The 24,090-nt window shown below is 42.8% G+C and overlaps 2 protein-coding genes across 2 annotated transcripts in view; both read left to right on the top strand.

Moving 5' to 3' along the window:
- Window positions 1–817: 817 nt before the first annotated feature.
- Window positions 818–4,371, top strand: tmem236 (transmembrane protein 236; the record flags this gene model as incomplete). Its single annotated transcript, XM_083992261.1, has 4 exons — window positions 818–1,071; window positions 1,806–1,878; window positions 2,694–2,817; window positions 3,707–4,371. The coding sequence occupies 4 exons, from the start codon at window positions 818–820 to the stop codon at window positions 4,369–4,371; spliced, it is 1,116 nt and encodes a 371-aa protein (XP_083848387.1).
- Window positions 4,372–10,404: 6,033 nt separating this feature from the next.
- cacnb2b (calcium channel, voltage-dependent, beta 2b) overlaps window positions 10,405–24,090 on the top strand; it is a gene marked incomplete at both ends in the record, with an annotated part of 32,124 nt that continues 18,438 nt past the window's right edge. The window contains one exon of the mRNA XM_083991666.1: window positions 10,405–10,452. Within this exon, the coding sequence (XP_083847792.1) occupies window positions 10,405–10,452 (48 nt within the window). The remainder of the gene's footprint in view (window positions 10,453–24,090) is intronic.

Here is a 24,090-nt window from a genome sequence, read left to right as displayed (position 1 = left end):
CATCTGTGCGAGCTTCAGAAAGTTACCTTCATCATTACAACTCACAAAAGAAACTTCAAAAATGTTTTTCTCTTTTTATTTTAACTACCATTTGCAACCTTTGATTTTTCCTCTGACCGCTGTAATCTAAAATCATCCATATTTAGTTGACTTTTCTACTGTATTTTCTCACTGCTCCAGTGTGAATTCACTACATACTCTATTTAAAACCTGCACAGAATCAGTATTTCACATGAAAATGCAACCCTGCTATACATAAAACCAGATTTTCTACCGGGCCACTAGATGGAGATCTGTGAACGTGAGAACTAACAAGTCTAGATGCTGAAGAAAGTGTTGCCACAACAGGAGATTTGAAGTCACTGAGCACGTGATTTTAAAAGTGGTAGGGAATTACTTGAATTGTTTGATCTCATGCTACATTTTTAATCAATTTGATTCAGTTTTTTTGTTGCGTTCTTAACACCAGCGTTAAACAAAGTTAGACATGTAAATTTAAGAAATTGTTATTTTGCTCATCTACAAAAAAACTTGTTAAAACAGACTTGTGTCTCAGTGTTATCATGTCCTTTCTCCAGAACATGTACAGGTTCAATGTTACTTTCTCCTTGAAATTATAGGAAAAGCTGTTCTTTGTGGGCCCATAAAAAGGTGAGCATGACCACCTCATTGCCTCAGCAATAAAAGAATACAGCCTCCAGTGCAGTGTAAGCAATGTGAGTGTGCAGAGTCCAACGGCTCGGCTGCCTCACTTGTGGGAGATGATTGTCAAAGTCTCTAGCTCCAAGTTCAGAGCAGCAACCGGTGTCCAGGGACCATGCCCTCAGGGAAGACGGTCAAGTTCATCCTGTACGAGGGGCTGCAGTTTGCGGCTCTCGTCGTACCCATCTTCGTGATCATGGAGAGGTTCGCCGGCCTCATACGTGACGTGAGGGAACGGGATCTAACGGCGTACTGGCTCGTGGTGGCGGCCTCCATCGCCTATGTGACTTCTGTGACCCTGCTGGTGTGGGTCCCCCTCAAGTATATGATCATGAGGCGGAAGAGGTTCATCACAGAGATCACACAGTGGTGAGTACGTCAGTTACATGATGAGCAAGTTAAAACACTGTATGATTGACACAGTGAAATTTGCCAAATTGCCTGAGAAAGAAAACATAAGTGTGGGAAAACACGTAGTAACACTACAGTGTAAAAATGTTTTGAAACATATGTAAATTAAGTCTAAATTCACAATTATTATCAACAAACATCAAGCATCATAACTTAAAGAGTCAAGTTATGAACTATTTATTTTGTATCCAACGTTTTAAATCAAGACTAAATTGTTTTATAAATACAAACAGTTACTCTAAGTTCTCAATTGGGGTTTCACTGCTTCTGTAAACTCAGTCTGGTATGACCAGTTGGTTATTGTGGCCAATGTTGGCACGCTTTAGGTAGATATGGCTTTAAAACTGAGATTACTGCCTTTATGACTCTTCTCTACTTGTGCTACTGTTTGTTCCATTATGTTTTAATGTTTATCCAAAAATTGAGTGGGCGTAGATGATGTCCAGCCAAAGGTACAAAGCTACAGAGTTTCTGGTAACTATAGATGACAGATGAAGGCTGTGCGTAAACATGAATGACTACAAATATTAAAAAAGCATGATATGGAAATGGCTATAAATATTGTTTTCCTCCACTGTACCAGCAGTGTAATTATGACAGTGACATGATGAACTACAGCTTGTTGAGCTCTGCACTTTGAAAAAACATCAATTACACTAACACAACTTATTTTGCTTGTCTTTTTTTTCCAGGAGACCGACAACGCTGGCTTATCTCATCCTGTGTACATTACCATGCTTTGCTATTTTAATCGCCAGCTCCAAGGTAACGTCATCGTGACTGATCTCGTTGTCACTGAGGAGCACCTGTTGACGTGTTGTTCTGTCATGCTCCGGTGGGGTCCTTGAAGAAGCATATTTGTCGTAAACAGTCCATTTGTGGCACAAGCTCGTTTTATTGGCCCCCTCGTGTGAGAGACTGTGTTTGGAGCGGTGTAATTATTCACTGAGTGGTGGTCGACATGGCACGCTGCACCACAGAGAAAGAAAAGCGCCGCCTGTCATCAGTTTCACTTGAGATTTACTTATCGACTGTGCATCCAAGGATTTTCTCATCATGTACTGAAGAAAACTTTGGCACCTCATAATTAAAAGCAAAGGGCAGGGGAACTATGCGCCCCGGCCGTCACGAGACTGTACTCTGTCTGTGGCTACTCAGTAACCTACACTGAACATAACAGGTTGGCCGTTAACCCAATCTTTAATACCACCCTCCACACTAAAACACAGGAATTTTTACACATAGCCAATAATGTGTCCTTAACCATTTTATTCTATGACAAGCAGTGTCATGAATGAAGTGGATCTGATGTCAAAGGCTTGTTTGACATCTAATATTTCTCAATCCTGTGTTAAGGGCATTCAGCAGCATCTTAATGTCCATTATTATGGGGTGATAAAATGGGATAGCGCCATAAAACCTGGAATGCAGCAGCTCCTGTGTCTCAGTCCTGCCAAATGTTATAATGAAGGATTTCAGTTTCATTTCTCTCTGCCTCTTCCCTCATAATTCTTAAGTGTCTTTCTTTCTTAGTTTTTTTATTTTTATTTTATTTTTCCACTGTTGTCCTCACACTGTAGGTGCAGGTGGACCGAGGGCTCAGGTTGGACCATTTCACTGAGTTGCCCGTGTCCTTGGTGCTTTTCTCCCTCATCTGTGTGGATATAACAGAGAGGCTTCGCCCCTGCACTCTTCTTGGAGAATGTAAGGTTTGATGTTGGTTTCATATTGTGCGTGATGAACTGGTAGAGATATTTTGTAACTAATAGATTTCATTAAGCTGCCTCAGTCTCAAAGTGTTTTTCTTGTTATAACAAGTTAAAATATCTGTCTCTCTATCCCATGTACAACTGGAATGATGATTGAGCTACTATAGGTGATACACATTTTTGCTGGTTTTGTAGGTCACGTCTTACAGAGGGAATCTGGTTTTAATACCTTTTTTAATATTATGCTGCTTACATGTTGAATATCCTTAAGGTAGCATTTAATCAAAGCAAACCTGGAGCGCAGCAATGGATGCCCTCACCTACAGCACTACTGCAGGATAACTGCTCAGGAAATCAATCCCCAAAAGCTCTGCAAGCAACAAACTGACACCACTTGAAGGAAACATTTCACTTTCATTTTTTCTGGAGTATTTGTATCCAGGCAGTGAGAATTATAGTTTTAAAAGAGTAACAAAGACATCACAAAGACTTCAGCAACAAGTCGAGCTTTAGATCTGCAAGAAATCTAAAGCGAGACATTCCTGATCTAATACAACCGTCTAAAGACGCAGGTTGTTGAAATGTGGACAGATTTTTCTGCAAAATTGTAATTTCAGATGCAAGTTGAATCCTGAATCATACAGTATCTGTTCTACGAGTATCAGTTATATTCAGATTAACCCCATATCGTCCAGGAAGAGCCCAACACAGCTCAATAAATACCATTGGAAGTAGAATTTTAGTATTTGTGTGTTAGAGTGGTGCATCCCAGAATTTTATCAAAGCGACATTATAGATAAAATGACCAGTGGTCTTTACCATAATCTACCAGAGACAGCAGGGAGTCTAACAGCTGGAGTTGTGTGCGCTCTTGTCATTTGCAGCAGACAGCTTGGAGCCTGACCTTGACATCTCAGGCCCCGTCCTCACCCACCTGGAGCCGGTGACCACTGTATCAGGCCAGCTGCACCCCGACGAGAGCCAGAACGGCTCGACCCCGGTTCCTCCCGAGGCCAGAAATGGCAGCACCTCGGGCAGATGGCAGGACTCTGCCGGCTCACCCGTTCGCTCAACTCCCGGCTCACCCGTTCGCTCAACTCCCAGCTCACGAGCACCAAGCACTGCTTACCTGTACTCCTCATCCTCGCGCCCTTGGTCCGACTCGGGGCGTCTGGGCTTCCTGTGGAGGAAAGATCTGAGGTCAGAGGTGTTTGTGAATAGCTTTCTGTTCTGGCTGGACACTGTGGAGATGTTGAGAGTCGCAGGAGAGCCGTCGGTCTTCTACTCAGCCTGGGTGTTCCCTGTATATATTCTCTGTTTCCTGTCCACTATACGTGTGGTCATCAACCCTCAGAACCCTTTATTGTGCTTCGCTGGATTTATTCTGCAGGACTTTCCTTTCTTTATCATTCGTGTCGCTTTGATAATTGTGTTTGGTTACGTGACACCTGTGTTATACCCTCTGAAAAATGTGCTGGTGAGCTTGACGTTCGTCTACTTCACATTCCTGACCAAGCTGAAGATTTTCAGGAGGCAGAGCATGTTTTGAGGAGGTGTGGGCGCATCCTGTTGGTAAGGGAAGATTTGCTTTGGTTGCGGGTGCTTGAACAGTTGGTATGTTTACGTGTAGGGAGCAGCACCAAGGAAAACACGCCACGGTGCTGGTAATGACGCCGAGGAACAGCGAACGAATTGAAAGGCCATTCATCCAAATGAAAGTGTAAAAATGATTCTGGACTTCAAACTAAGCAAGCGTGGAGGCTGGAGTGTACAATAATAAGCCAACTGCTTTTATTTTTCTGTGCCATATTTGAATCCAAATGTATTTATTGATACTTTAATTTGAGGTGTTCCTGCTACATTTTTCTTTTTCTTTTCTTTTTTTAGTACCACATTTATTGGCATAAGACAAAGATTGATGGAAAACGTTTTTGAACCATTTCCAACAAACGTAATAAAGCTACTTTGTTTTAACACTGGTATTAACATTTTGAATTTACATTACAGCACCATTTATCAATAATTGGTAACACAATATAGTTTCAGCACAATATTAAGCATTAGTTAAATACTACTCAATTCATTCAAATAACTTCCTTCCTCCACTGATTCTAATCAGTGAAGCAGTTTACAAGCACAGTTATAATGAGTATGATTAGACAGAAACTCTGAATTAATAAGTTTATCTATTACAAAACATTTATTTACATGTGTCTAAATCATTGCATGTGTGAGCCTATGAAAAAATGTTCATCTAAATAGTTTGTGAATCATTTACTTACACTTTATAAACACTTAACAGAGTGTGGTTAATGAGTGAACGGAGCGTGTGTCACCTGCCTGGCACCAAACACACTGAAGCATTTAGCAGCTGAAGAACAAGATGTTTCTGTAGAGATGAAAGTGGAGCTCAGAGGAAAATATATGTTTTTATGTTCACAAGGTGGCCACAAACACAACATACAGTACAATACATATTTAAGTTTCTCTGTCTGTAGCTGCTTGATTTGTCAGGGGGAATTTTGTTTGCTGACTCATTAACTATTTCAAGCTGTTCTCTGAGTGGACGGGGGCTTATTTTCCCACACTTTGAAGACCTCCGATATAATTAATGCCATAGAGCAGTTAATCATACACTCATACCACACAGGACTGATACTAATAATATAACAAAAAGGAAAACTTACAGAGTATTCTCGGGACACAAACCTCCAGAGTAGCTTCAGTGCTTTGGCACAGATTCTCCCAGTAATACAAAACAAAGAGAGCCCACACACTAAATTCACAGCTGCCTTTTTTTATTATTAATATTAAGGAGCATAGTTCTTGACCAACGGATCCTTCTCAGGCAAAAAATAACAGTGTGTGTGGTATTTCATGGATTTTTCTACAACCAGCAACAGTCCTGAGATGTGCACATGATCCCTTATAACTTCTTCCATACCATGCTGTACTAAAAAAACAACAAAAGGACATACATTTTAATGAACATTGAACATGAGATTGCAGCCAAGGCTAATTTCTGTCTCCAGTCCCACTGGTAGGTTGGTGTTCATAGAAAAAAAGGCAACAATAAGATAAATGTTGATAAGGAAGGACATAAAAAAGGCAATACAATTATTGAATATAGGGCATACATCTTCCACATTGTTAAGGAGTTGGTAAAATGTTAAAGTGCAAGGTGCTAAAGTGCTACTAGTGCTAGATGAAGTGCTCAGTGCTGATGTCATTGCATGCTGCCTGATTTCATAAGGTCCTAAAGTGCTTAGTGAATTGAACACTTCCCTGTTGCACATACTGTTGTTGTTATTGCAATAACATGTTCTTGTAAAAGGTGTTTGAATGGATTTGGCCTGTCGGTGTATCTGGTGACTGAAAAGGTCACAGCACAGAATTAGTATCATTCTCAAACGTCTCAAACCGTTCAATCACCCTTCACACCCTGTGGATGAGCTTTTTGTTAACTGTGTAGAAATGTTTCTTCATTGGATAAAGGTGATTACTCAGAGTAATGTTTCATTGATTAACCGTGATCTTTCCCTCTGAGAGGTCAAGTGGTCCCAAAACCCTGCCAGGAAGATGCCACCTCTATGGAAACATCCTATTCACTCACAGGTTTTTTTTCCCTGTTCTCCTATTATGCCAAGTTCACATTTGGTACAAAAGAGATGACATTTTACAGCTGTCCTTATGTTTTTCTGATAATGTTAGTCAATCTGTAAAACCACACCAGTCTCCCTTCTCATCTGCGTTTACTGAAGACAGCGTACGACACAGTCTTGTGATTTCCGTTCCAGTTTTGTACCTCAGCATATGTTTGCCTCCGCCACAGATCCAGCAGATAAACAGATTCTCTCTGTGTTGCAGATTTTAATTTCCCTCGCCTTGTCCTTGGCTGTTGCAAATTAGCATCTCAGACTCTTTTTTTTTCCCCTGCCTGTGGCGCAGGCACCATGGTGGTTTATGCGTTTTCGGGGGCATATAACTCACTGGATTGTAACCTTGCCGTATGTGTGCGAGTGCATCAATGCACAATGCCACAGACACACCACAGAGAGATGCTGGTATGTACTGTAATCAACGGTTCTCCACCAGGACAAGTCTGACAGAATTATACCCTATGGAGCACTTGGTCTGTGTCCGTATGATGGATGAGCCGGGGCTGCAGGACAAACCGTTAAAAAGAATTGCCAAAGTGGCAGCTCCTGTCTCTCCAAAAAAAAAAAAAGCAAAGGAAAGGAAAAAGATGAAGGAATTAGAAGAATAGCAGCAAGCATCCTGCTACACTGTCGTGATAAATGTGTTGCATGTCGGGTAGAAATTTATATCTGCTCGAAATGCATTACCACAGAGAGGGAAGATTTGTTAAAGGCATTATTAATGACATACACAGCAAGTGACAGGACATTAGATAAGCAGCTGTAATTCATAGTGAGCGACCAGGGCTGCACTGCTTTCATGTAGCAGAATATGAACTAAAATTAACTTTCCTTTATTTCCCCATAGCCATGATCCTCCTCCTTAATGATTCATACTATAATCTGCAAGGAAGCATTAGTGCAGCTTGGGTTATTGTGGCCATTTTTACAGTACGTCATGTTGGCAGGCTGCAGAGCACTTTTTATATTCCCATGGTACCGAGTGAATGATGTGAATGATCAAAGGAAGAAGCAACAGCCTGCATCCATTCCTCTTTATCTGACTCTGTAAGACCCACGTTCAACTCTAAAGAGCTCTCCAAGGCACAGGCTTTCACAACTTCTTTTTCTGGCGTCTAATGAACCTTTAATGCGTGCAAAGAGAAGCTTTGCATTTATTCATTCACTTTTATCGTTCGTATTAGGCATCTGCACTGAAAATATCCCACTTCATCAAGTCGTTTTGTCCATCATTGAGTCTTAAGGTTTTTTTCTGATGAGTGAGAAAGAGACAAGTTTATTTTGTCTTTTTATTGTGCTGCTCATACTAGCCACAAACCAAACATTGTACCTAATGGGGATTGAACATGTTTATGTGCATTCAGGATTTCCCCTTAATGTTAGTTTGCAGTGTGATGAGCTTTCATGACCACCATCTACTGCAGTGGTTCCCAACCTTTTCTGGCTCGTGACCCATTCTGACGTCACAAATTTCTGGTGACCCTGTCAATCAAGATGCGCCAGCTCAGATATTTCTATATGCTGCATTTTATTTGAACTCGATATAAATTAGAGAAAGTGAAAGTATAGAATACAGTTGTTTAGGATTGTGTGCGGTGTTTTTAATCATAATTTTAAAAGAATAATAATTTGTTTAAAAAGTATTTTTATTAGTAATTTTTTTTTTTTTTTTTATCAATTACTGGACATTTCAGGCGACCCCATTTGAATTCCAGGTGACCTCACATGGGGTCCCGACCCCAAGGTTGAAAAACACTGGTCTACTGTATTTGCAATGCCAGTGGTGTTGAGCTATAGCATTTTCTCTCTGTCAGTCGGTCAGTCGGTCAGCCCACACTAAAATATCTCAACAACTATTGGATGGATTGCAGCAAAATCTTGCACTGACATTCATGGTCCCCAGAGGACGACTTCTGACTGTGGTGATGGCCTGTATTTTATTCTGGTGCTGTTAGCAGCAAAGTTTTCAGCCATCCAGAGAAATATCTCAACGTCCATCGCAACCAAATTTGGTCCAGAAATGTGAGATTCCCAGAGGATGTATCCTAAAGACTTTCATCTTACAAGGTCAAAATGTTGTGCTGGGTTTATCATGATCTGATTTATCCTTAACTGTACTTTTCTCTTTAATCAAATGTTTGCATGTTAACATACTAGTCTAATATGTTCAACATGATAAACATTTTGCCCATTTGTTATTGTGGGTATGTTAGCATGTTCCTAATGACATCAAGAGGAATCTCACACAGCTGCCCAAAGAGCTACAGTATAGACTCGTAGTTTTGTATTTCAAAAAAGATTAAAAATTCAGTTTAAAAAAAGATGACAGCCACATGTCTGAAGTAACTTTCAGAAACAGTTGGTTACTCTCAGAAACAGGTTGAAATATTATCACTGCAGGGGCAGATTTTCCTCGCTTGTCACTTTGACTCAATTATAGATAGAAATGGCTTTAAAAAGCAGCTTTTTTTTTTTTTTGCGGCGTTAAACAAAAATCAGACTTATCCCCCAGTGCTGCCTCAGCCCACTCTCAAGGTAACATGAAAAACGAGAGAGCGCGACAGCAAGAGAGGAGAAATGACACAAAAGGAAGCAACAGCGGGGGGAGAGCGAGCAGACATTGGGGGGGGGGGGGGGGGGGGGGGGGGACGAGATGAGGAGAATGAGATAGAATGAGAGAAAAAAAAGAAAGAGAGGACAGATAGAGAGATGACGGGTGGGTGGGGGGGCTTTGCTGTTGAGGAGGGGTGGAGGCTTTGTAAATCTGAGAGGCTGGAGGCGCATTTGAATTCAGGCTGTGTGTCTCCTGCGCTAGCCGAATGTTACCTGCTCTAGCATGGCAACAGAGAGAGAGGGAGAGCGGTGAGCTTCAGCTGCAGCCTCCACACACACTGACACACACTGACACACACACACACACACGAGCATGCACAGTGACAACAGGAGGTACAAAGAGTGACTCAGGTAAGCAGGAACGCCCCTGATGAGGAAGGATCCTTGAGAGAGGAGGGAAGCAGCGTGGTGGAGGAGAGAGGGAGAGATACTGGAGGAGGAGGAGGAGGAAGAGGAGGAGGAGGAGGAGCTATAGAGACTGGGATTTTGGAGGAAGAAGACAAGAGGAATCACAGAGAGAGAACCCAAAAAAAATCCTCCGAATCTGGACTCCCAGGGTGGGCTCATAGGAGGGGAGGACCAGACCAGACAGGGATGCGGGCAAGACGGATGTGGAGTGATGCGAGAGCTCTGATTGGATAAATCTGACAGGCTACAGAAACAACACACAGAGGGAAGAAAATGACATTTAGTTTTTGTAGCAAGATTATTCGGGGGGTTTAAGCTGGAGGAGGCTGGACGGGAGGTTTGTTTGAGATGTGGAAGTGGGAGGGTAAATAAACACATGATGGCAGATGAACCACCTGTCCTTCTGAGATGAGGTGAGCACACACACACCTTGAGACAAGAAATCCGACCCTCACTGTCAGCGGGCACATCAGGGTCTCAGAGTCGGGACGGTCGTTGGATTTGGACTCTCCACAGAGACACAGGACTTTGAAGATGCTGTGAGACGTTTGGCGTCAGGGTCACCTGGACTCAACTGAGGACAAGAACTTAAGGGAAGGAGGGAGGAAGGGAGGGAGGGGGCCGACCACCCAGAGACCCAGGTGGCGATCCTCCTCCCCCCTTGCGACAACCTGTGGACGTTAGGAGGCTGGATTCTTTCTCTTTCTTTCTTCTCTTCCCCTCCTGAACCGCTGGAGAGCAGGTGGGTGACCTGTGCCATGAAGATCCTGTGTGTGAGCCTGTCCTGAAACAACCCACCCACCCTTCACCCCCACCCACCCACCCACCCCCACCTACCCCAACCCCCCACCCCGGAGGCTCTGTCGGCCTGTCCTCTCCTCTCCCCCCAACTGGATGTCTTGATGTATTGCTGTGGGCTGGGACACTGGCGGAGAGTGCAGTCCACCTATGTAAGTGACCATCGCAGCATCCGTCTCTTATCTTGTTTGATCCCATAGCAACAGTGGAGGTGTTTTGTGGCAGAGAGACAGACAGAGAGGGGAGGTGGGGAGGGGGGGGAGGGGGGGGGGGGGGCATCCTAAATTAATCATATGATACATGAGTCAGTGCAGATTGTTGTAGTGTCTCTATGTCTCCGTGCACTTCCACAAATACTGCTGACGATTCATCTTCGTCTATACGTCCAAGTGTTTGCGGCATCATGCACAACAACACAAGCAGCAGCAGCGAGTGTGTGACTCCTACAACCTGTTTTTATTTATTTTATTTTATTTTATTTTTGCTGCTGAGCTTCACTCCTCAGTGACGGTCCGTCCGTGTGAGTTGCAGTTCATAAACTGAGCAGACAGTGGCAGTTTCAAAAGAGCTTGCTGTATTGATCCCAGCACAGGACTTCATAAAAACATTACCTAAAAGCCAATAACTGGTGCTGGACGGTCTCAGCTCTGGTTTGTCGACCCCCCCTTCCCTCTTCCCTCTTCCCTCTTCCCTCCCTCCTTCTCTCTCTCTCTTTCTCTCTCACTGTGAGGCAACAGTTTGATTTCATCAGCGAGTAAAGTGAAGTGAGCGATTCACAGAAACACGGTGAGGATGAAGTGATTTTTAAATACATGACAGCTGCTCAGAAGAGCTGCTCTCCTTCACGTCGTCTGTCCTGGCTGAGCCGAGCTGACTGACTGACTGAGGGGGGAGGAGGGGGAGGAGGAGGAGGAGAGGGAGCAGGGGAGGACTGACAGGTGCAGTTATCTCATTACAGGCCAGGTTTTACTGTCCTCTCAATGACAGAGATGAACAGGGAGGACGCCGGCCTCACTCCTCTCCTCCACCTGTTTCTCCTTGTTGTCGTCCCTCTCTCTTCCTTCCCTTTCTCTCCTCTCTGTCACTTTCTTCCACTGGGTTTTGCTGCTTCATCACTATATTCATTCATTGTTGGGGGTTTTTTTTCTCCCCCCCTTCTCTGTGTGTGTGTGTGTCTACCTCCAACCTCTGTTAAGTCCTTTTGCAGCTGATACCATACAGTCTCTGAGCTGTGCATTGTGTGATGGCGCTGACTGCAGAGGACCCATATCGTAGCCACATTCCTACATGAAATAGGCTTACTGTCAGCCCTCGGCACTCAATAGGCTGTCAGCGCAGAGCCTCACAGATTACCACATACTGTACTGCTGCATGCAATGTGTGCCCACCTCAGCAACAAGCCAGGAAAGAAGCTTAGAGAATGTTAATAAAAAAATAAATAAAACCACAGACGGCTAAAAGCTGTGAGACATCAAGAAGTGAGACCTGGTGCCCACATTCAGTGTATAGCCATTGATTGTATGTGCTTACACCAGTTTAGTGCAACTGAAAAACCCTGAGCTGAGCAAATGGGTGTAAAATATAAAGAAGTAAAAAAGAAAAATCTATAAAAATTTGTTGTTTAGATGTAGTCAGGCCTGAAAAGCTTTAGATAAATGGTCAATACCTTTCTCCCTAATGTGGTGTGAGTACATTACTCATCCGTTTCTTTCACTCCATTTGCTGCAATACTTTATTTGTTGCGTTGCCAACTGCACATTGTCATCAATGAGATTAAAAAAGATGAATCAATCACAGCAAGCCGCCACTTGTTTTAGGACAGTGGCTGGAGAATAAATCTGGACATCACAAGACGACCAGTTAGATTAAAAAATCAGAAAATAAACAAAGACAATTAGTCTTCTTTTGTGTTTTTTTTTTTTTTTTCCAGATTTGCTTCTTTATTTTGAAATGCAGCAAAGTTTCATTTCATCATGCTTCTTAAAACTACTCGAATGAAACAGTAAGGAGCAAACTACAGACATAGCTTTGTTTAAAAGGACTTTGCATGTAAATCAGTAGGTTTTATGTATCAATAATCATCAGTTTTGCACAATTCATCAATTACATTACATTGATCTCAAGTTTTTTTTCAGCACAAACCACGTTAAATTTCCATTTTCAGGTCGTTCCTCCAGGTGTGGCCTTTGTTGGCAGAGAACACAGTTGGATTACCTTAAGTGCTCGCCTGGCTCTATGCAGGAGCTTAAGACATCTTACTGTTCTCTGCTTAGTTGCTGCTGCTTTTATAATGCTGAGTGTCAGGGCGGCTCGGCCAACAGGTGAAGGGCGGGGGATCAGTTATCTCCATTATATAAATCTGATCAGACACTTCAGCAAGAAAAAAAAACTTCTTAACCCGACCCGACTCCCGTCTCTCCCGTTTGCTTCAAAATTGGAATAAAAACATTCAGTATCTGTGCACCTCTGCATTTTAATACCTGCATGGAATAGAGGCTATGCATATTTGGCTTGTTGTTTCTGTTTGCTTCGCTGCATGTCTGATAGTGACTCACCTCCAGCCTAGAAACATTTAGAGCTGTTATATTTCTCAGATGTTTTAGGTGTTTGTTCATTTTGTGGCTAAATTCAAAATGATTAACTTCCTGACTGAAGCATCTTTTGTGAGTCACTTTAGCGAATGCTGCCTCAGCTCTCCGGTATCTCAGTATCTCGCCATGGCTTCTCACCTTCCTTACACTTAGGCTGTGTTGCACCTTATGCACCACTGAGGTTGTGGCACTTGTGTCAAGAAGAGTCATTTCAAAGTGGGTGTCGTGGAGCTTCTCAGTGGCTTCTCCTCAATCCGATGTGATGGTGTTATATGTATGCAGCTTTGAACAAAATCAACATGAATAAATGTAACGACTCACGCGGCTCAGGGTACTGACAGTGACCCTGAAAGCAGAATGACTTTGTAACACGTCTTAGCAGCAAATTTAAAGCTTTATGAGACAGAGAGGTGTAAGACGCAACAACGAAACGACACAGTCTCCTGCTTTCAACCTGATCATTTGTTTTAATAGGTTAGTTTTCTGCCTCTGTTAAAAAAACATGATTGAAGTTGAAATGGACCGTTTACATCAGCCAGTCAGTGACAACTGAGATTGGTTTTTATGCACTTTCACTGACACCTAGTAGTTTTTAAATGCTATAAAGTCTGATAACAGGTGGAGTGAAGATGATAAAGCACTAAAAAATAAGTTGACTTCCTCATGGTTTGACCACAACTAGCTGTTTATCCATTTACAGGAAGTACTTTTCAGTAATCCAGTTCATACCTTTGGTTCCTCTGGATTTTGTTGCAGTGCATTTTTTTTTTTTGGTCACTTGGATTCAGTGCTGTATTTCTGCCTCCAGGTTCACTTCGTGCGCAGGAAGCAGCATCAAACGTGTTCTCTTGAATTTTTTATATTGCAGAGGTACTTGTGAATTTCTTTCCCTCCTGTAGCCGACTTCTGTCGAGCTGAATCTGTAAGAACCGCAGATCCATGCAGAGCAAGGGTGGACATTGATTATAACACTGAATCAAAATCCTGTGGATTTGGTTAACATGCTGCAAGCGGCGGTCCGTATTGACTTGTTTCCACACGAGGTGCTCACACTGCTATTTCCTGCTCCAACCCAGGGCGATGGGATTGTAGATCACACACGAGCATCTGTGTAGGACCAGGGAAGTTCTTCAAGGCTGCTGCTCGCTGCCTCAGCTAGATACTTATTTATTTATATTTCTATATGAACTACCTATAAACCTGATGATATAGCAAATCTTGAAGTGAATAGGCATTTTGATTGTGTCATATTTGCTGCCATCACTATAGGATAAAAGCAATTAAACCGAAGTCTGTTTGTTGGAGAGTAATTTGAATTTATAGAAGCAATTAAACTGCAGCGAGAATGTGTTTCTTTAATCAGACAGGAAAAAAATGACAACTGATCATAGCATAACATGAATAAGCAACCATAGCTAAAGGATTTCCATTTGGTCACATGTTGAAGCTGAGTGCAGAGGGCTCTGTGACAGCTTTTGTGTTTTAAAGCGTTCATTGGATGTTTTTCTTCCAAAACCACATAGAATAAACAAACTGTTTTGTGTAACTCACGCTGCTGTGAAAGAGTTAGTCATCACAGTTTCTCATTATCCTCTCATCCTTCTCTCTACTGTTAAAGTGAGTTACCCACTGTGCATTATTTCTGCCCATTATCTCTGTGCAGTGTCTGTGCTGCTTCACTGTGAAGACACCAAGATTCAGATCAATGACAACAACCTGTAGATTTTGCATTTCCATTGGTGTGCGCCGTGCGGTCGTCCCACTTCAGAGGAGCAAGTGGAGAGAACTGGGCTTCATGGGTTTATTGCCTTCAGAACAGTATCAATCCAAGACGTTTCCCAAAACACTGAACTGTTCCTGTAACATGAGAAACACTGAGTTGCAGCCCTATTAGAGAGACTCGCAACTACAGCTTGTCAGAGCTGAGTTTGGGATTTGGGATTGGCAGAAAGATCTATGAAACCACCAAGATCCGATTCTGTCAAACCTTCTCTTCTCTTCTCTTCTCTTCTCTTCTCTTCTCTTCTCTTCTCTTCTCTTCTCTTCTCTTCTCTTCTCTTCTCTTCTCTTCTCTTCTCTTCTCTTCTCTTCTCTTCTCTTCTCTTCTCTTCTCTTCTCTTCTCCAACCAGCGGCTTGACTGCAATCAAAAAATACACATGCAAGAAAAACAATCACAGTTGAAATACAAAATTACATTGTCCATGTCATCTGTCGCGGCCTTTCTTCTGAAATGGCAGTACTGTATTCCACAACAACCAAATCAATGTGACATGATTTTTTTTTCAAATCTAATCTCATGTTAGGGATCAGTAACCTGCCCTCCAATCTGCGCTGGCCTGTCATGACTGGCCCTCTCCAGTCTCACTCGCCGCCCACTCCTTAAATCCTGAAACATAACTCTCTGTTCATCACTCTTTGCCTCTTTCTCTCCCATCCCTCTCTCCTCTCCTCTGGATCATGGTATTCCTCCCTTCTTCTTTCCCATCCACTTCTCTTCCTCCAGCCGTCCCCTCTCCGTCTCTCCTCTCCCAGATGTTAGGAGGGCAGGATTGGCCGTTTGCTGGCCCCAGCCTCTGGCATCATGGAGGAGGAGCATCGTCAGCCAGATGTTTGGTTGCATATCCATGCAGGGTTTATGAATCTGAGGAGAGCAGACAGCCACTGACAAGGTGGACGAAGAGGAGGATTCAGATGGAGGACTGAGCAAACTTTCCTGCACCTTCTATTTCTGCCTCTGATGGGCTTTTTTTTTTTTTTAGTTATCCTATCTTTGTTTCTCTCACTCACTCCCACTCCTCCTCCTCCTCCTTGAGTCAGTTGTGGAGCATGTTTAGCCAAGATGTGATTTGAGGGCGACGCTCCAGGGCGACGGGCGATTCTGGTGAGGGTAGTTGGTAATGGAGGACATCAAATGACAAGTGTGTCTCCATCTCTGAGCGGGCTGCTGCTGCTGAAGGTGGACTGCCATCTGGGTGTGTGTGTGTGTGTGTGTGTGAGGACGCTGTAGTGAGAGCTGGGCCCTGGACCTCTTCGCCTCCAAGCCATGTCAAAAGTACCCAAGAACAAAAATGTCTCCTGGGTGAGTACTGCCTCTGTGGGTGGTAGGTGGGGGGAGGGTGTGGATTATGATGGATATAGAGTTCACTTCGAGTGCTTTCTCATTTCTGCCAGTCTTATCTGCTTGGAAAATTATTTTTGGTGTGCTGTATTTTTGAAAAATGAATGCTATGTATATGGTATATAAATACGTATTAAGGAATTTCAGCCTGCTGGAGTTTGTTCTCATGCTCGTCCCAAATGCAGTTGCTCTGTTTTGAACCAAAGAAGGAGCAGGAGTTTTATTATAGGCTTAATTCCAGATGGGAAACAGAGCAGATTAAACCATTGTCTTTCATGGCTCCTTTGCACATCTGCCCTAATGTGTCCTACAGATGTGTGGCCGCGACTGTCACAAGGCTCTCCGTCCTTTTCTCCAGGCTGCATGACACCATCTTGCCAAAAGTAAAAAAAAAAAAAAAAAAAGACCAGTCACCAGAAAGATTCACATCAAAAAAGTGATGATAATCCTGTCATCAGTGAGCGTGGAGTGGGTGGGACGAGCGTGTGCTGAGCTTTAATGACCTCGGATGAATGAAAGTGATGATAACTTTTGAGTTTCATCCACTTCCTACCGGTAATGAGTGTTTTTTTTTTTAGGTCAGGGCAGATGTGTGTGGTTTCTAACTGTGTGGAGCCCGAGGTCTGGAGCTTTGCCTGAGATCATGTGTGCCATCTTTCTCTGGCCCAGCAGCGCTGTCCTGCACCGCTGGCCCCAGCTTGACAGCACAGACACACACACACACACATACATATAAATATATACATATACACACACACTGGTTGTAAGCGGCTTAGGGACAGATGTTTGTTTATGTATGTGTGAGAGCATGAACACGTTTGGGCGTGAGACAGAGGGTTGTGTGTGTATTCGTGGCTGGACATGAGTAACATAAATCTGAGTTTTAAAAGAAAAAGATCTAAATTCATGGTTCACTTACTTGTTTGTTCTGGAGCTCTCAACTACATTCACAGTCTTCATCATCAGACTGAGTTTGCTACAACACCCCATGCTTCTCTGGGATTTCTTATCAATATTGACTAAAGGCTTTTGCCATCTTCAGTTCCACAACAAGTGAGTGAGCACGATCTGCTGATGAAGCCAGTGTGACACTGTTGAAATGACCTCAACAAACAAGTAAGCGGGCCTTGAGTAGAGTTACTCTGTCAGCTGCTTTAGACAGAGAAGAATTTCATGCTCAACAAAGTGAGCAGTTTGTTTCTGCATCAAGTGGTGACGATGACTCTTATTTTGTTTTTGTCCTTTAAAATCACATATTTTCTCTATTACACTTTAGGAACAGAAAGTCCAAGTCATCTCATGTTTCATATTGTTTTTACCCAAATTCTCTTCGCCACATTGCTGAACTGTTTTTATTGTTATTGATAACGATTGTTTGTGGTGGCATTCTCGATCTCATTGCATGATTTTCATCACTATGTAGAGTTTGTTCAGATGTTCACACAGCACATTTTTTTGTTTTTGCTTTTCTTACAGACACCAGTATGGACGCAAAATCTAGATTTATATAAGAATTGGACCAATTCCATCGGCTGATGAAGGTCATGCTTATATGTTCAAAAGCTTCCTACGGACCTTATAGTAGATGGATTCCTCAAGAGTCAGTGTTGGTCAGACTTATTTGTGTTCAGAGGATGAAGACACCACAGCTTCTTCCCTGGCTCTGTATTTAAAACTCTCTCTGTGCAGCAAGTTTGTGTGAATGTGTCAGTGGTTCGATGGATCTGGATCTCTGAGAATATTTCAGTTTTCTTGGTGTATTTCTGTGAGTGGCCTCTCCAGCACCGCAGCAATGATCCGGCTGCCTTACGTAACATCTTGTTGAGCTTAGAGGGAGTCAAAGTAAGCATGGACTTGCTCTGAGTGTTTTGCTGGCACTTGAGGACAGTTGGCTCCCGCTGGAGGAGATTTGAGGTGTCATGGAGAAGATTTACTAACGTCCTCCTGAGTCAGGTTCAATTGCAGGTCATGGGCTAAATGTTGGGACTGTGTGAGAAGAGGTTTGTCTTTTCCTTCTAAAGCAGTTACATATCGATGAGGATGGTGATGTGTGTGTGTGTGTGTGTGTGTGTGTGTGTGTGTGTGTGTGTGTGTGTGTGTGTGTGTGTGTGTGTGTGTGTGTGTGTGTGTGTGTGTGTGTGTGTGTGTGTGTGTGTGTGTGTGTGTGTGTGTGTGTGTGTGTGTGTGTAGTGTCGGTCCAGATGTGAGTGTGACCCAGAGGTCAGTGTCACACCACTCTCTCCTCCACGCTGTCACAGCCTGGCACAGCTGACTCCCCTGCATTTTCTCCTCCATTCTCACTTATGTAACACTCTCATGTGTGTCCCACAGCTCCCAAAGCTCTCCCTGCTGATTCTGGTACTTCACCGTGGCCCCATCTGCTGATGTCCGCTGCACTGGCCTGTCTGGGTTACAGGCCACAGTGACAAATGGACCGGGCCGCATTGCTTACCATTAAGCAGTGGCTTAAGGGAGGGAGCGCTCACGTTCTTTATTTTTAGCAAAACCACAGTGAAAAAGGTCCTGCATGTAAAGCTTAAGTAAAGTAAAAGTGTGTAACTACTCTTATTCGGGATATCCCCCTTTTTAGTGTTAATCATCACTGTCAGCAGCGTTTGCATACGTTGGTTCACCCCAGCTAAAACAACACATGTTCTCCTCTTACCCCTAGTTCTGACTATTGCCACACAGATACTGTACTTCCTATGTCTGACACTTTTAAACAGTTTTTTTTTAATATAATACATTTCATCAACTCTGCTCAGTCATATTTTCTGTCAGGACTTTGCTTTTCTAATGTAGAGCAATTATAGTTGAAAGGAATTCTAATTTTTGGTTTCATTTTAGCCTAAAAACTAAGGATGAGTAGACACTTGGTATAAAACAATTGTTGCATCGGGGATATACATCCCAGAGGACTTGATCCAGGTGTTCTCATTGACCCAGAGAGCTATATGCGTGGCCAGATGTCAGTAATGGTTTTTGGTATAGTTTTATAGCTGCCCCAGCTGCTGTCAATCAAATGCTGTACACTTTAATGTATAGAAATCCATCCAATTTATATTATACATGTTATCAGAGATCCACACAGCCTGGTGTAACTTGAGGACACCAGAAGAAAATCCGCGGCGAGCCTCTGTGTGTTGCTCATCCTTGGCAAGTAGTAGAAGTTTAAAGTAGTGACATAATGACACTGAACCAATGGCGTGAGAGGATATGATGATTAAGCTGTGTGGGTGATGATCACGGGGTTTTAGTCTGTAGTTGTAGTTTCTGTTGTGTCGTAAATCGGCCACACAAAGGAATTACGCACTGCGAGTTTTTTTTTTTTTTTTTTTTTTTTTTTAATTTCATCTTTCTATTTTGGAGCCAGGCCATTATAATGCTCCCACGTGTGCAGCCAAAACCCCGGGAAGTTGTTTGGATGCGCGCGCTCACTAATCAGGCATCACACGCGCAGAGGATGGAGCCAACCAACTGTGGTCAACAACATTAATGAGACGCTCCTCTCTCCACTTTGCGTTATAGTGAAGCAGGCGCGGGCAGCTCAGACGGGCTCGGACACCTTCTCTCTGCGGCTTGAGGTCAGAGTGAGCGGTGTGCGGCGCAACAGATGCCGCACCGAGAAATAAGCCGTTAATACCCCCGGGGCTCGGGAGAGGGTAACAACTCTCAACCCACAATAATACAGACTTAAGTGAAACCCCTCACGCAACTCATCCGTGTCTCCGGCGCTGCGCTGCGCTGTGCGTCGCGGTTTCTTTTTTGGGGGGAGATATCGCGCCTTTACGCACGAAGGACGGAGGTGGTTTTGTTTTGTTTTGTTTTGTTTACGGCTTCCTCGGGACACATCCACCTGCCTCAGAGGTGAACTCAGTCTCATGGCACACTTGTCCATGTCCCCTCGACTGGAGCCAAGTGAACGATAACTTGAACTGGTCGTTAGAGCCGCGGGATAACACCAGTGGACAACTCCAGTCACCATGCCACCCAAGAAAAAGGTAAAAAATGAGAAAGATTGTTTGTTATTTTCCGTCTCTCTGTGTGTATGTGTATGTGTGTGCGTGTGTGTGTTTGCGCGTGTGCGCTTTGCAGGAAGGGCAGGAGAATGCACCATCTGTTGCACTGGGCGTTAATCCGTGTGTGAGGCCTTTACTTTCCACATCATTGCGCTCATTGCAACAGTCACAATGCGCAGGGCAGATAGAGATGCATATCCACAACATGCATGTATCATCATCGCCATGTGTCCAATTGAAAAACCACAGGCTTCGGAGAGAGTTGCATAACCCCATGGCCTGTAAAGATCAGATGGATTAAATCTCTTCTCTTTTCTGCTTCTTTCACTCCTGACTCTGAGTGTCAACTTGTGCTGATGATGTGTTCAAGCAACAGGAAATGAAACTCTGCACTTTGGGGCTTATTTTCACTCAAGTTTTGCATTATTACAGCAGAAAAGGTGAATGTTGAAGGGGTTCTCCTATGAAATATCGTTTCTTATATGAGCAGAGCAGTCATGATATACTGTAGTTGTGGTATTCTTGTGACCCACCAGTCTCGTTATTTGCTGAAAAAGCATATTACTTAAATGTGGAAAAGCCGGCAGTAATACCACATGCAGGGAGACTGAGGAAAACCAGCCTCTTATACCTCTCCTGCATTAACATTACATTCAAGTCACCGAGCTAAGCATCCCCCTGTCAGTCTCTGAAAAACCCAGAGGCTTGTTTAACAGCTCTCACTGCTGTTCTGTGAGGTTTTCCAGAATCCTTAAAGACTCTACTAACCACCTGGATGAAAACATGTTTTGTCTGTTGCACAACAAACAACAAAAAAGGTTTTTTTTTTTTTTTGCAGGTCTTATTTCTTAATCCAAACAAAGATGGTATCTGGAAATTATAAGTTATATCAGTTACCAGATGTAATGACACTTTCTATTATTTGCATTATTAATATTTATTGTGTGTCATTCAAAGCAGGTAAGAACTGTGGCTGCAGGTAGAGATAGTGGTGTCTCAAGTTGGGGAACTATAAGCTTTAAGACCAATACACTGTAAAGGGTATAACTTGCTGTTCTTATTTTGTTGCACTCAGCAGTTTTCACATTAAAAGTCTACTGTACGCTAAGAAGCAGACAAAGTATCACCTTACTAGTGGAGCTTTTAGCAGCTTGGTTTAGACCCAAAACAACATAAAGAGAGCGAACGTTGTGGCTAAATTCACCAGGTGTCCAAAAGTTCAACTCTAAATGAATGTCAACGTTGTTTTGGATCTGTGTACATAGCCGACATGCTAACACACAACACGGGCCACTGTAACTTAAGAGAATGTAACGATCACACATGAGAGACACAAACTGTAACTCGGGCAGACCGGGGGATGGCCCACTGCCTTGGATTTCAGTTTGCTGGTTAGTGCTGGCCCACTACTTGTTACTCAGAATAGGAAAAGCCTCTTAGTAGCTGTTACTGGGGCATGACATCCAGATACCTGCTCCTCTTCCGGGCAGGAAGTGGAGCAATAAGGAGGAGGATGTCTGGAAAGTTTACTCATTGAAACTGTTCCTGTTTCTGCCTTTATGCTTTATTTATTTAAGTTTTTCTTCTAACACTCTTGGGTTTAAGCTGAGCATCTATGTGCTCAACATTTTTCATTTTGCAGAACAGTTACAGAGATGATAGTTGGAGTCATAGTTGTGGTTTCATAAGTGCCTCGGTGCAAAGTGTGAGAAATGATCATAACAGGAACGGTTGGCAAAATGCTTTTTTATAATCCCCCTACACACACGCACACAAACCCGTCCTTACACCAACTCTAATCATGTTGCATCACAAAGCTGTGCAGCACAGAAGAGCGGCAAGACTTGCCATCTCTATAACTATAGATGAAACATATCTTTTACACAAGCCAAGCGAGCCAGGAATTAAGTCGTGTGTATGATATTAATGCAGCTATTGTATCTCTATGTGATGACTGTCTGGGAGCCTGAGCACATGCAGTCCAAACAGCAGTGTTGGCTGTCTGTGAGGAGTTTGCATTTGTCTCTCTCTCTCTAAATCCTGGATTGACGCATGCTATCTTAATCTCCTTACTCAGAGACAATCATGACCCGGAGAGAGAGAGAGAGAGAGGGAGAGAGAGCGAGGGAGCCCACATACACATTGCTTTTCCCCTGTAATGATTTTTTCCAATTTAGTCTTTGCTTCAGCTTTTCCTTCAGACAAGTCTTTTTCACGTTATTTTAAATGTGCAGACTCTCTCTAGAGGAGAGAAGATAAACACCATGAATGAGCGGTCATTACCTGTAAACTGATATGGGATTAGTAGAGGTCATGTGACTCTTGTAGGAACGCCACAAGAAATTAATTACAAACAACTGAAAAGTTCCTGAACTCCTCCTGCAAACAGGAACCATCTAATCATACCAACACTTCTGTGCTTCTCCATCATTGAACTTTCCTACCGGTTATGACAGTGTTTTTCACCCAAAAACACAAAATATAAGTACAAGAATTTAATGAAACTGTGTGTTTATCAGCTCTTATTAATGCGCCAATTTAATTTCCATAACATGTTCATCACCCTTTTTTTTTACATTCAAATATAGAGCTGCATATTTGATTGTTTTACTTAATTGATAACACTTTTACACATTGCACATATTTTATTGTCTTTCAGTTTATGCAGTTAATGTAGCTCAAGATGGATAATGGTCCAAAGATTGGAGGCCGCTGGGCATTTCAGTTAGTGTAGTGTATATGTAAGACCTCTTTCATGGGTGTCATCTTCTTGACACATTAAAAAGCTGGCCAGCTCCCGAAGCTATAGTGTTAGTAAATTAGCTACATGATGACACTCAATAAAAACTGTAGCAATCGCTTCATCTGACAAAGTCCATGTCTGTTTGCTATAAATAAAAAGTCTGGCTTTGTCCAGTAGTATCTGAAATCATGACAATTGTTGTTTTATAAATATTTCATAATTTTGATTGGTACATGTTAAAGTAATCATATGCGTAAGAACCGAAACCTTGATCTGCAGAAACAGTAACTAAGTGGAGGTGGGGCTTAGCTAATAGACAATTAATTGAAGTAGTTTCCACTTTTAAACTCTGTCTTTAATTTGTAACCACAAACTGGAAACACCGGTAATAAACCTCAAACCCATATTAACATATTGTATAGGCATAAATTACATTTAGTGCAGCACAGATTTTCTGTCTCTTTAGATCTATAATTGTAGATCAAAAGGGCCGTGATGCAGCCCTTAACTCCAGAGACGGAGGCTTGTGCCAAAGTAAAGGTGGCGGTGCCAGTGTGGCCATATCTGGTGTATGGTAGCATCAGGCAGAGGGCAGGGAGCCAGCCTCCTTCAGACAGATGATGCAAAGCAACTGATTAGACAGAGCCTGGAGAAAACAGAGCTGGAACCCACAGTGCATGCAAATGAACAGGCTGATAATGACCGGAGACAGAGTAGCGAAGAAGTCATCAACAGGGTTAACATAGCACAAATAAATAGAGCAGCAGTAGCTAAATATAAGGATTTGGAGTTATCAGGTGTTTCTCAGGTACAGATAGACTCAACATACTGAATATATAGGTGAATTTTCAAACACCTGGGCTAAGTGCCAGAAGCTCATTGGAGGAACGACAGGAAATTAGTCACAATTAGATCAGAGACCTGCTCCACAGACAACAATTAACTGTTGTAAAGGGTGTTTGGGAAGCAGACAATGTTTTTCCCTCCTTTGTGATGCATGGCTTTATCTGTGAAGCTCCCTAGCAAGGTTTTAATGAAGCCTATTAGTCTCCTGCCCCATAATGTATCTGCAGATCAGCTACAATAGCCTGGCATACAACACGTGAATAATATTACAGCTTTGGATCGTTTCTCATGAACTATCTTTGACTCATCAGGCAAGATGACATTGTTTCAATAGTTTATCAATCAAAACCAGCAGATGTACCATGAACCTCTACAGTAGAGAGAAGTTTTGCTACCAATCGTCACACTCAAATTCAGATGCACATCGAACACATCCAGCAGTGAGTTGTAGCTTGTGAAAGATGTCACATTT

This window comes from Trachurus trachurus (assembly GCF_905171665.1).
Source record: "Trachurus trachurus genome assembly, chromosome: 17".
NCBI lineage: Eukaryota > Metazoa > Chordata > Actinopteri > Carangiformes > Carangidae > Trachurus > Trachurus trachurus.
This window is presented reverse-complemented; position numbering and strand designations above follow the sequence as displayed.